The sequence below is a fragment of the Heteronotia binoei genome, chromosome 8 (assembly GCF_032191835.1).
Source record: "Heteronotia binoei isolate CCM8104 ecotype False Entrance Well chromosome 8, APGP_CSIRO_Hbin_v1, whole genome shotgun sequence".
NCBI lineage: Eukaryota > Metazoa > Chordata > Lepidosauria > Squamata > Gekkonidae > Heteronotia > Heteronotia binoei.
Window position 1 is genome coordinate 85,862,093 of NC_083230.1, and position 12,382 is coordinate 85,874,474.

Here is a 12,382-nt window from a genome sequence, read left to right on the forward strand (position 1 = left end):
CCTCAAAGCTATTTTTCATCAGTGATGTTTATTCCCAGGGCTTTTTTTGTAGGAAGAAGCTCAGCAGGAACTCATTTGCATATTAGGCCACACCCCCTGATGTTACCATTGTTTTGCACAGGGCCCAAAGGCGCTCATTTGCATATTAGGTCACACCCCCTGACATCAAGCCAGCATGAACTGCATTCCTGTGCGTTCCTGCTAGAAAAAAAGCCCTGCTCGTTCCTTTTTTAAAATGTTTTTGAGTCATAATTTACCAGAAAGCTTTCTGGTGCACCATCACGTTAACCAGTCACTCTATGTATATTCACATGGTTACCCCATTCTTTTTGTTCTGTGCCTTACAGATGCAAAATGTGCTTCTATGCATTGGGAAAACACCTAGAGTTGCCAGGTCCAATTCAAGAAATAGACTACTGCAATTCAAGACTAGACTACTGCAATGCCCTCTACATGGGGCTGCCCTTATGCCGAACATGGAAACTTCAGGTAGTGCAGAACGCGGCGGCCAGGCTGCTGCTGGGGCTACCTCGGTGGGAACACGTGCAGCCTGGGCTGCGGGGCCTGCACTGGCTGCCGGTTGTGTACCGTGTTCGCTATAAGGTGCTGGTTATTACCTTTAAAGCCCTATATGGCCGAGGACCTGCCTACCTTAGGGACCGCCTCTCCCCATATGTTCCCCAGAGAGCACTGAGATCTAGCTCCCAAAACCTCTTAAAAATCCCTGGGCCAAGAGAGGCTAGACTGAAGACAACCAGGGAGCAAGCCTTTTCAGCAATGGCCCCTCGATGGTGGAATCAACTTCCAGAGATGGTGCGAGCCCTGCGGGACCTGAACCAGTTCCTCAGGGCTTGCAAAACCTCTCTGTTTCAGCTTGCCTTTGGGACAGAACCTGGTTAAATGGATCTGTAGCCATCCAGCCATCTTGTGCATGAATGTGATCTACAGCACTTTATAGCACCGTTTTATCCATCTAATTAACTATGTAATTGAATTGTAACTGAATTGTATTTTAAAATTGTTTGTTTTATATTGTATTTTACTTATATCACGGTGTTCCGTGTCTGTGAGCCGCCCTGAGCCCGCCATCGGCGGGGGAGGGCGGGATATAAAAATAAACTTATCTTATCTTATCTTAATATCTGGGGACTTTGGTGGTGGAGCCAGGAGCAAGATTGTGACAAGCACGACTGGTCATCACATTTAAAGGGACGGTTCGCCTTTTAAATATCCTCCCTCCATTGGTAATAATGGAGGATAGGGCACCTTCTTTTGTGGCTCATTGAATTAAGCCCCCTGATCCAATTTTTTTTTAAACTTAAGGGGGTTTTTTAGGAGAGGCACCAGATGCTATGCTGAAAATTTGGTGCCTCTACCTCAAAAACCAGCCTCCCTGAGCCCCAGATACCCATGAATCAATTCTCCATTATAATGGAGTGCCAACCCTGCTTCCATATGCACTCCCAAAAGGCATGGTGAATCCACTGTTGAGTAGTAACACATGCTGTAAACTTGGCACTGTGTATAATGGAGTGCTCAGCAGACATCCCACCCTCTTGCTTTCTGATAAATCTGAAGCAGTGTGAGGGCCTCCAAACCAGGGAATCCCCTGACCTCACCTGGAGATTGGCAACCCTAACACACCACACATAAAGACCAGTCACACACTTTCAGCCTATCCCATGAGGTTAGAGGGGTTGCAGTGAGGATAAAAGGGAGAGGTAACAGTATAAATTAAGTAAACAGATAAATCAATGTATAAAGCCCACCCTGTTATCTCTGTTGAAATCTATTGCATGTTGCAAGTCTGATGTCTGTTTTTTTCCCCACATGAATTGACATGGTTTTCCAACCTGTGACCACTCACAGCCCACAGTAATATGTGCTCTTTTCTGCCCACAATCTTCCACTTTCCCAGAAGGTTGCATAACACGGAAACTCTGGATTATCCAAACAGCTCAGGACTCTTGGACCCAGATCCTCACAGTAGAGTCTGCCACCATCTAGAGATGTTAGGCATATTACTGAAATAATCTGCTCCAGTCTCCGCACATGTGTGAGATAAAACACTCCAGAATCCTGTGGGTGTATTTTTTTTAGGGGCAAAGAAACTCCACTGTGCCCCACCCACTTGCATTCATATGTCTTGGCAAACTGAAGCTTGATTCAAAGATTCCCAAGGCAGAGGAGAGCACAAGCACAGCTACAAACTGAGGATCAAATGAGATGACACATGTGACACCACTTGGTTGGGGACAGTCAAAGGTAACATCATAGAAAAAAAACATTGCTAAGCACTTCAGAGCCCAGTTTGGCCTGGAAGTGCCATGCAAGGGTGGGGGGGAGAGACAAACTTCAGTCTTCCCTCCTGTGACATTTTCCCAAGCAGAAATGTCCACCGGGAGAGGAGGCTCTGTTTGCCCCACAGTGGAATGCCACATGTATTGACTACAGCACATAGAACCTCATAACAGGGCAAACATGACCAGTGTCTGCTGTCATCATGAACCATTTCTCCAGCATTTTTACCTTCCTTGGTTGTCCAGTTCACAGCAGAGCTCCATTCACTGTAATGACCTGAAAGATTATTGTCTTGGTGTGGTTTGCTTCGCACACGAGCAACATAAGGACTCCCAGACACCAGCTTATCATGATGGACAAGGCAGCGTGAAACATTTGAGACAAACACAGAAGTAGATCTCTGTCAAATGAGAGAGAGATTGGCATGGAAAAGGAATGAATGAAGGGAGAGTAGGAAGACTCTCTTTCATGAGTGAAAGGCACACCTTTGCCTGCAAAGGACCCCAGGTTCAATCCCTCTTGAGTTCATGTAAACGATCTAAGTTCACAGATGTTGGTAAGCAACCTGTCTGCTTGAGAACATGGAGAGAACCATTACTAGTAACAGTAGACAGTCCTAAGGTATGTGAATTCAGTTGGACTCAGTAGAGCAGCTATATACGGCCAAGAAAAACCATAGCTCTTATATTATTTGTATTTCAATCTGTAATGCAAGAATATCAAATATTTTATTCTTTCAGTGTCAAACATTTCAGGAAACTTTGCAGAAATTGGTGGAACAAGAATCCTGTTGAGGAGAGGAAAAAATGAAATGGCACACCTAAGCATTTGTGGGAAATGTGTCCCGGGTCAGTGATGTCTTTCTCAGATTCTGAATGCGGCTGCAAGTTTTTCATGAGCCCCGTGAAGCCAGCTTAGCACTGACGTTTGCAAAGGGGTAGTTGTGTCAGTCTTTTGTAGCAAAACAAAAGTTCTATGACACCTTAAGGGCTAACAACCAAGGCTTTTTTGGAGGGGGGGAGGGATATGGCAGAATGGAGTTCTGGAACCTCTTTGAGGAAACAATTTTTTTAAAAAAATTAAGTTCATGAGGAGCACCCATGTTTCTCCTTCTTAAGAGTTCCTCCTCTTGAGAGTTCCAGCTCCTCTTTTTCCAGACGAAAAAGCCCTGCTAATAACATTAATTTCAATATGAGCTTTTGCTCACTGAAAAAAATGAGTTACAACTCATGAAAGTTCATATTGAAATAAACAGTGTTACTCTTTAATGTGTTTCTCTTTAATAAAAACTCTTTTGTTTTTGTTAGCATTGATGTGCAATTGATCCTGATTGATCCTAAGAGGTGACATTACTCCTTGGCTACCTGCATATTTTCCATGTGGGGTGAGCAGAAGGGAGAGGGAGCTGGTTTTAATTGGGAGGGAAATGGCGCAGGAAAAGGGTTTGACATCCTTCACCTAACTGCTGCTCTGATCAAATTGGCACCAATGGCCTTCTTTCAGCTGAATTCATGGATTTTCTACATATTTTATTGTTCAGCCCAGGGATAGAATGCTCATGTTACCATGGATGAAAGCATTAATCGAAGCAAAAGGATTCTCTTAGTTTAGCAAACTTCTAGGGCCCTTCTGTGCAGAGGTACTCCAGTCTAAGCCCATTGATTTTGGTGGATTTGGATGGGGATAACTGAACATAGGATCAGACCATTCATAAAGTGTTACCAGGAACACCCTAGTGTAAACTCATTATATGCTACCTAGCCTGAAGAGCCCCCATTAATATCAACTATGAGTGCACTCCCAAAAAAAGATGATTATTTGGCCCATACAAAACCAAAGGCATGGGACAGAATCCTACACAAGATCTCTGGACTTTAAAGGATCAGGGATACAGGAACACAATGCCCCAAGAACATTTGACCTCAAGGTGTTAGAGTGGAAAGAAACACATTTTTTTCTGTTCCCATCGAAGTACGAACTCTTGATCAAAGCACAGAATTGATTAAAGGCTCTCTGTACATAGAAACAGTCTAATAGTTCAGATGCACCTGAGATACACTGATCAAAGCCCTCTTTTAATCCACAAAGGTTCCTAATGCCTCGGCAATGATCACACATTACCCTGGTTTTGCAAGACAGTCAAAGCTATTAAGATATTCTTTGCAAATGTGGTTCCTGGACTGGAATAATCTGTCCACGAAAGACTGTTTGATCATCTCTCTGATAGCTTCAGCATATCTGTATGAATCTCAACAGCTACTAAAGGTGGATTTCGCTTGTATATTTCAATCCTTCTCTTTCTATAGGACAGGTGCATTATCCTATTATAGCCCGCCAGTCTCAAGACTGGGGCCTCTGTTTTTGGCAGATGGCTTCCATCTAAACCCATCTTTCCCCATCACTACAGCACTGCAGCATCTGTTCCTCTTCAAGACAGGCGGGCATGATTCCTTTTCCTCCATTATGCTATCTGCTTGCCTTCCCTAATTTAACCTTTCATATCCTCTTTTTCATTTCCCTCCTCTTAGTTCTCCTATTTTCCATTGCAGACTGGTTCATCCTACTACATTTGGCTCCTTCCTACTGAATATAATTCAGGGTCTCATTATCCTAAATTCCATCCCCATTTATCCCTCCACACCTTCTAGTCCCATTTCTGAGTTGATTTGACTAGCCAAGCAGGAAGCACATAATTTGGATCCTAAAGATAACTTTAATTGGGAACTTTGCTTAAAATAACATAACTACATAGTAGGACATCATAAACTGATTGTCTGTATTTGGTTTCTATAGTACAACTGTCTACATATAAAATCAATAGAACCAGTTAGTTAAAACAAATTGCAACCCAATGACATCCTTTAAGTTTACAACATAAAGCAGAGATGTTCCACCAGCCTTTTGCCCGAGGACAGTGATGGTTGCTTTCTAGACATCAGGAGTAGGGAATCCCCCCCTCCTCCTCCACTTACAATTTGGGAGACCCAGGTTCAAATCCCCTCTCTGTCATGAAGCTTGTTAGATTCCCATGGACTAGTTTGTTCCTTCTCTGCCTAACCTAGCTCACAAGGGTGCTGTGATGATGAAGTGGAGGAAAGGAGAAATATATTCATTTTCTTCCTCTCCTTTCTCTTCTCCTATTTTCCCCATGTTGTCTCTTGCTGTACCGGCCAGGGATGCCCGTTCTGGGGTGGGAAATTCCTGGAGATTCTGGGGATGGAGCATAGGGAGGGTGGGGGTTGGGAAGGGGAGAGACCTCAGCAGGGCATAGTGCCTTACAATCCACGCTCTAAAGCAGCCATTTCTCCAGGTGACCTGATCTCTGTAATCTTGAGATCAGCTGTAATTTCTGGAGATCTCCAGGGTCTACGCGGAGGTTGGCAGATCTACATGCACTCACTGCCCATGAGCTAACATCCTTCTCTACTGGAGTCCAGTAGCACCTTTAAAACCAACTAAGTTTTATTCAGAATGTAAGTTTTTGTGTGTATGCACACTTCATAAGAGGATGAAAACTTACATTCTGAATAAAACTTCGTTGGTCTTAAAAGTGCTACTGGACTCCAACTTTGGATCATCCTTCAACCTGGACTCCAACCTGCTTCTGGACTCCAACCTGGATCATCCTTCTCTTCTCCAACAGCTATTCCACAACCACAGTAACAGTGGCACCAATGCCTCTTGTACCTAAACGGAATATTGTATCCTGAACATAGATTCAGGATAAAAAGTGGAGGCATGCAGTTTGTGCTGTTAGACTACTATAAGGCTAACAAAATGAAAGATGATGTCTATAGCTCTCTGCCATTTTCTGTGTAGACTGGATACTGATATTAAAAAGCATGAAGTGATGATGAAGCAGTCTATATCGATGAGATAATTAGTTATGTGTACCATAATTCGTTAGTTGCAAAGGTGTGATAGGATGCCATTTCTCCTGCAATTCCTCCTGCAATAAACCAATATGACTGCTCTTCTGGAATACAAACAAACCTTCTGATTGCTGGAAGCCAATCCAAATGCCCTGTCTGGTCTTTTGTTGAATACTATATAAAACTGTTGTTATCCATATAACACACAAATGGCAACTGGAATGCTGCCATAAAACTAAATGGTTGCAAATACCTCCCAGGGTTCCCATTCCCTTTTGTAGACAACTTGATAGTCCAGAGCTTCATCCAGCCAGTGGCTTCCATTTGTTCCACCACCTGCATTCCATGTTAACAGGAAGTCACCTTCTTCTGTGAGGCTGATGTCTAGATCCTTTGGTGGAGGAAGCTGGACTAAGAGGATGAGAAAGAAGTGCACGGATCAGTCCTTTGCTATTAAAACAGCAGCAGCAACAAATGTTTGGTGGATGTTCAAATCCTTGAATTCTGTGTGCAAAGGTGTTTGTGGAGGGCTGAGCTACACAACTTTGAACAAGTTTTCTGCAAACTGTACCTGAAGGTTATCACAAATAATTGAGGGCAGGGAACCTGACTCTCTGTAAGTTGTGCACTATGGAAGACCCAGAACTGTAAACGTACATCTGAAGAATATGGGTTTTTTAAAAAAAAAAACCATGGGGAGAATTTGGTGGGGGAACTGGCAAGAGGAATATTTGTAAGGTGAGTGTCTGACCATATGTCTACCATAAGTTGTGTACCAAAAAAAATCATCTTGCGAAGGGAAAGGCAGTTGTGTGTAAATTCCAGGACTTTTTTTGAACAGTAATGTACAGGAAGGCAGTTCTGGCTGGCTGGTTGGCAGGGGTGTGCCCTAATATGCAAATGAGTAGAAATATGTGAATTTGTAGAAAAAGCTGTTTGAAACAATGGTGATGTCAGGGGTGTGGTTTAATATGCAAATGAGTTCCTGCTGGGCTTTTTCTACAAAAAAAGCCCTGGTCAGTTTATATAATGTTCCTGGAAAACTTGAATACAAACCATTATCGAAGAGGCTGACATTCAGTTGGACTTCCAGTTTCCGATCTGGTTTGAAAGTGTAGTAATCTGCTACTGAAGCATCAAAAAGGGACTGGTTTCTGTAGCAGTTCCAACTTTGAGAGTCTGTACTTGGGGAGCAACTGGTCATCTGTTTCAAGCGCCTATAAGCACCAGAAGAGCCCAATTTTATTTATTGATTTCAGGTATGACTCCAAGGAGTAGCTACTACTCCTCCCAAAGATTTCCTTTATACTCCCAGCTTTCAGTTACAGTATATTAAGCTCCTACAGCATGGATTACAATGCCTGCTTGCCTCATCCATTCACCCTCCTCCTCCACCCAAGCAGCAAGCAGAAGCTAACATACCTGCTGCGTCTTCCAGGCCAGCAGCAGGGCTGGGAGCATCCATCTGAGATTCCCCCCATCTAGGATCTCTGAGTTAGGGTAAATCCCTAGCAACTGATGGATTTGCAGTTCCATTCTAGGCAGAGTTACAGCTTGACAACAATGGACTTAGAAGGCTGTAACTCTGCTTAGAAGGCACTGTTGATCAAGAAGTAGTGGAGTTGCTGAATTGAGATTTAGCAGGAAACAGAATGTGTATGTGTTAGGTTGTTTTATTAGGAAGCTTGATTTTCTGGGCTCTCACCACCTTGGAAGAAGAATAAGAATAAGATCATAGTCAAGGTATGGCTGGTGGAGGTGGGGATTCTCGACACAAAATGCCTGGAGATTCCTTCTCTTCCATGCCATCCACAACCAGTTGCCTTCTAGCAAACTTCTAGCATCCAGTTCTAGAAGGGAACATTATCAACATCAAGGCCTTGGCCCTTACACTCTGTTTCTTGACCCTCCATGGCAACTGGTTGGCCTCTGTGTGAAAAGCTGGACTAGATAAAAGCCACCATGGGTGTAATCTCGAAGGTGTCTTCTCATGTTCTTACAACACTGCTAGATCCAGGTCTATTTTGAGATTGAACATTTTATTCAATATTGTTGTATTAGGAACAGGAAAATCTCATGACGGACAATGAAACAGAGCCTTTCATGTTATATAATGCCAGAGGGGAACTTGTGCTTAGGGTCCAGCTACACATTACTATGAAATCTTCATGACTGCTAGAGAACAACATGAGGTTTTGCATCACATATACAATGGGTGTTCTGTTCCTTACAGATACATCAGATCTTTTCTGCTTGCAGTCACAGCAGCCATGGATAAATGTCTTTAGGACCACTTCCTTGCTATTTTCACATTCTCCGACAGCTCCAGGGAGCTCTATTAGCTCTGCTGTGAAACTTACATGCACCTTAAAGCCTAATGAAATTTTATGAAAGTCAGCATAAATGTTTTTGACTTAGATCCCCTTGAAAGCTTATGGTGGAATAGAACTGTGTTAGCCTTCAAGGTGCCATAAGACCCTATTTACGTGGGGAGGAATTCCTCTCAGGGACTGAGCCTTGAGTTGAGCACAGAACATTCCTGTTTTAATTGACACGTTTTGGAGTATATTGTTCTCCCTCTGATCCCAGTGCTAACATTTCCTCCTCACTACTCTTTCCTTTTTTATTTACTCCTTGCAAATGGCAGTTTTGCTTTGGAAAATACAGTTGGGTAAACAAAAGACACAACACTTCATCTTCTGGAAGAGGTCAACACTCCACTTCCCTGTTTCTTGCAGACTCTTCTCTTTATCCTGTGCCTACTCCAAGATACAGTAGAGAAGCTTCTCTTTCACTTCCCTTCTTTTGATTGACTTTTCCAGCTTGTACTTAATAGGGTTGCCAGGTCTTACCAGGCTGCCAGAACAGGGATGTCCCTGTGCGCACTTTGTGTGTGCAGCACAATGACATCACCCAGAAGTGCCATAATCAGGCTGGGCGTGTCGCACGGTGGCGGTCTAGCATTTTGGTAAAAAGCTCTATGGTGCCGTAGAGTTTTTTAACCAAATGCTAGAGAGTCCCCACACAATGTGCCTGGCATAAGTATGTCATTTTCAGGTGACATAGATCAAAGAATCATAGAGTTGGACGGGACCTCCAGGGTCATCTAGTCCAACCCCCTGCACAATGCAGGAAACTCACAAATACCTCCCCCTAAATTCACAGGATTCTCATTGCTGTCAGATGGCCATCTAGCTTCTGTTTAAAAACCTCCGTGACGTCCTTGTGCTGGGCACACTGGGTACTGACGGAGCTCTTTGAGGGCAGGGCTCCCCACTGGCCAATCCTGTGCCCATGCATTGGAGACCCCAACTTTAGGAAACCCCACCCCCAGTGGGAGGCTGGGAACTATGTATTGTACTATGAATTCTTTTCCCAATGAGATAATGGGGGGAGATGCTGATGGGACCCTTGTGCCAGAAGTTGATGCATGATACATAGAAAACCCAGAAGATTGTAGTTCTGTGAGGAAAGCCAGCAATCATCAACACAGAATTCTCCACCTATCATCAATCTACCGCTTCCAGAATTCTTTGATGGAAGCCATGACAGTTCAACTGGTATAGAATGGATATACATTTTGTAACATATGTTGTAGAGAGGCAGAGTCCTAGGTCTCTTCTCAGCCTCACCCACTTCCCTTATCAGGGACAAGAATGTTAGTCATATAGTTAGACTGGTGTCAGCAGGAGTTTTGAAGATAATCATGAGAAGGAGCCCAGTCTCTGGAAACCCCCTTGACCACAGCAGCCTAGTTTCTCCTTGTTATTTTACAATGGCTAACCATTGAGTCACCCTGACCTGGATAGCCCAAGCTAGCCCGATCTCATCCAATCTTGGAAGCTGAGCAGGACTGACCTTGGCTAGTGAGACCTCCAAGGAATATCAGGGTTGTGATGTGGAGGCAGGCAATGGCAAACCACCTCCAAAGATCTTGAAAACCCTAAGGGGTCCCCCTAAATCAGCTTTGACAGTAAAACAACAACAACAAACAGTTGGCCACTCACATGTCTAGATCAGTCTTATAGAAAAGGTTCATCTTGACAAGCTTTTTTACATCTTGGCTCTCAGACCAGGTGCAGGATACAAATGATCTGTAGTCATTGATACATTGGAGGGATTCCATGAGCTGAGTCTCTGAAAACCAAAAAACAGCTTTCCTCATAAATTAAATTATAACTGATATCTTGTAGGGAAAAGGAGTACAGTAGAGAATTAATAGAAAACAACACCAGGGCAAGCTGGACCAAAGTGGAGTGTGGCAGTTTAGCCTGAAGGAGTGACACAGTTTGGCCCTGGAGAAAGGCAGGAGCCCAGGGGTGACAGAGGCTGATGGGACAAGTTTGGCTGTCCTAGCTGTATCCCAGGTTGCACCCCAACTTTACTCTATCAGCCTCTGTTGATGGTGGGTTGGAATGATTGAAATAACTAAATAAATCCCACAGCACTTGGTATCAGATAGTTGCAGAGGGTAGCTGTGTATGTTTGCAGTAGACCAGTTAGATTTGAGCCCAATATCACCTTAGAGACCAACAAGAGTTCTAAGGTGCAATCTTTCAAGAACCAAAGCTCTCTTTGCCAGACACAGTAGAATCACAGAAGTTAGTGGAAGCCAATAAGAATGGAGCCATCCTGTACTTGCATAACCCACCCCTTTGTATGCATGTTCTCTCCCTGGTTTCCATTTCGTAGAGCAACACTAGACAGAACACTAGGAGCTAGTTTGCATGTCTTATGGATAACTGCACACCTAACAGTATAACCAAAGAGATGGACACTGTTCAGAATTCTAAAGAGTGAATGGAAAGAAATAGGAAAGGGAAGAATAGAGAGAGCAGGGAAGAAACAATGCAAAACTCACGTTTAGCTTCATAAATATGCAAGATAAAACTCAAAGTCAGGAGACCACTGAAGAAACTCATATTCTTCCGTTGCTTTTCCTCTGGATATATGAGGTTGAAGAACTTTCCTTGTTTTGAGTAATGACAGCTGTTCACTTTGCAACTCTTTCTGTGTCACCTAATGAATAGGGGAGGAAAGTGTTCACTGTGAGAAATACTAACCCAAAACTGCCTCATTTCACAAAACAGTGGCTTTCAAATGTTCTAGCTGGAGGGAGCCTAAGACATTGACTTTTTCTACTATGGTAACCCAGGGAACTGCCATTTGTTGCAGAGGATTCAGTGATATGTGCATAGCCAGCTCAGGGGGTCACTCCCTAGACCTGCTAGGCCTCACCATCAACTGGGGCTGCCGAGCTCCCGGGCTGGGTGGGGTTTCCCCCACCCTGTAGGTTCCTAACCTGCTGGCCCACATTTGGCCGGCGGGGGGGGGGATTTCCTCCAACGTCGTTGGCGCAATGACATCACCCTAGGGTTGCCAAGTCCCCACCTGGGGATTGGCAACCCTACATCACCCAGAAGTGACATCATTGTACTGGTGATGCCGCTGCTCTAGGCATTTCCAGGGAAACTGTATAGTTTTCCCAGACGCTCTAGCAATTTGGGAGGGAAAACTCTATGGTACAATAGGAACCGTACTATCACCACATGGGAATCCTACCATCACCACATGGGAACTGAAAGCACTACTGTTAGGGTTGCCAAGTCCTACCTTCTTCATAGCGTAGGGTTGTCAAATGCCTCTTGCAGATGACATTTTTTATGTGTGCAATGACATCACCCAGAAGTGACATCATCGCACCGCCACACACAGGCTGCTCTAGGTGTTTCCGGAAAAACTCTATGGTACCTAGAGCAGCCGGCATGCGGCATCACAGGCGCAATGACGTCACTTCCGGGTGACATCATTGCACCGTTGATGTCAGGAGAGGTTCCCTCTGCTGCCTCAATGTGGGCCAATGGGTTAGGAGGGTGGGAGAACCCCCGCTTGGCCCAGGTGCTTGGCAGCCCTATCCTAGCAGGACTTGCTGGGAGATTCTACTGTGTGTGCTGTGTGGACATGACATCATCATGCCACTGATGTTTTGGCAAAACCCTATGTATGAGTCCAAATTTACCATAGAGTTTATATAAAAACTAGAGTGTTGCTGTGCAACATTGGTGGTACAATGATGTCATTTCTGGGTGTCATCATCACGCCACGTTTGGGGCATTTGCAGGCAGCATTCCCACCACCACCACTGGCTAGCTGGCCAGGCTCACCCAGACTGGGGGGCTGACAACCCTAACTACTGTACTGTAGTAGGG

General features: G+C 44.3%; 1 protein-coding gene across 1 annotated transcript in view; it reads right to left on the minus strand.

The window, feature by feature from the left end:
- The window catches only part of CSF2RB (colony stimulating factor 2 receptor subunit beta), a 31,973-nt gene extending 20,033 nt beyond the window's left edge, over positions 1 to 11,940 (minus strand). Inside the window, exons 1-5 of the mRNA XM_060244435.1 lie at positions 11,787 to 11,940; positions 10,181 to 10,310; positions 7,230 to 7,390; positions 6,427 to 6,584; positions 2,530 to 2,701 (exon numbers count right to left, since the gene is read on the minus strand). Of these exons, the coding sequence (XP_060100418.1) occupies positions 2,530 to 2,701; positions 6,427 to 6,584; positions 7,230 to 7,390; positions 10,181 to 10,310; positions 11,787 to 11,940 (775 nt within the window). The remainder of the gene's footprint in view (positions 1 to 2,529; positions 2,702 to 6,426; positions 6,585 to 7,229; positions 7,391 to 10,180; positions 10,311 to 11,786) is intronic.
- Positions 11,941 to 12,382: the final 442 nt, after the last annotated feature.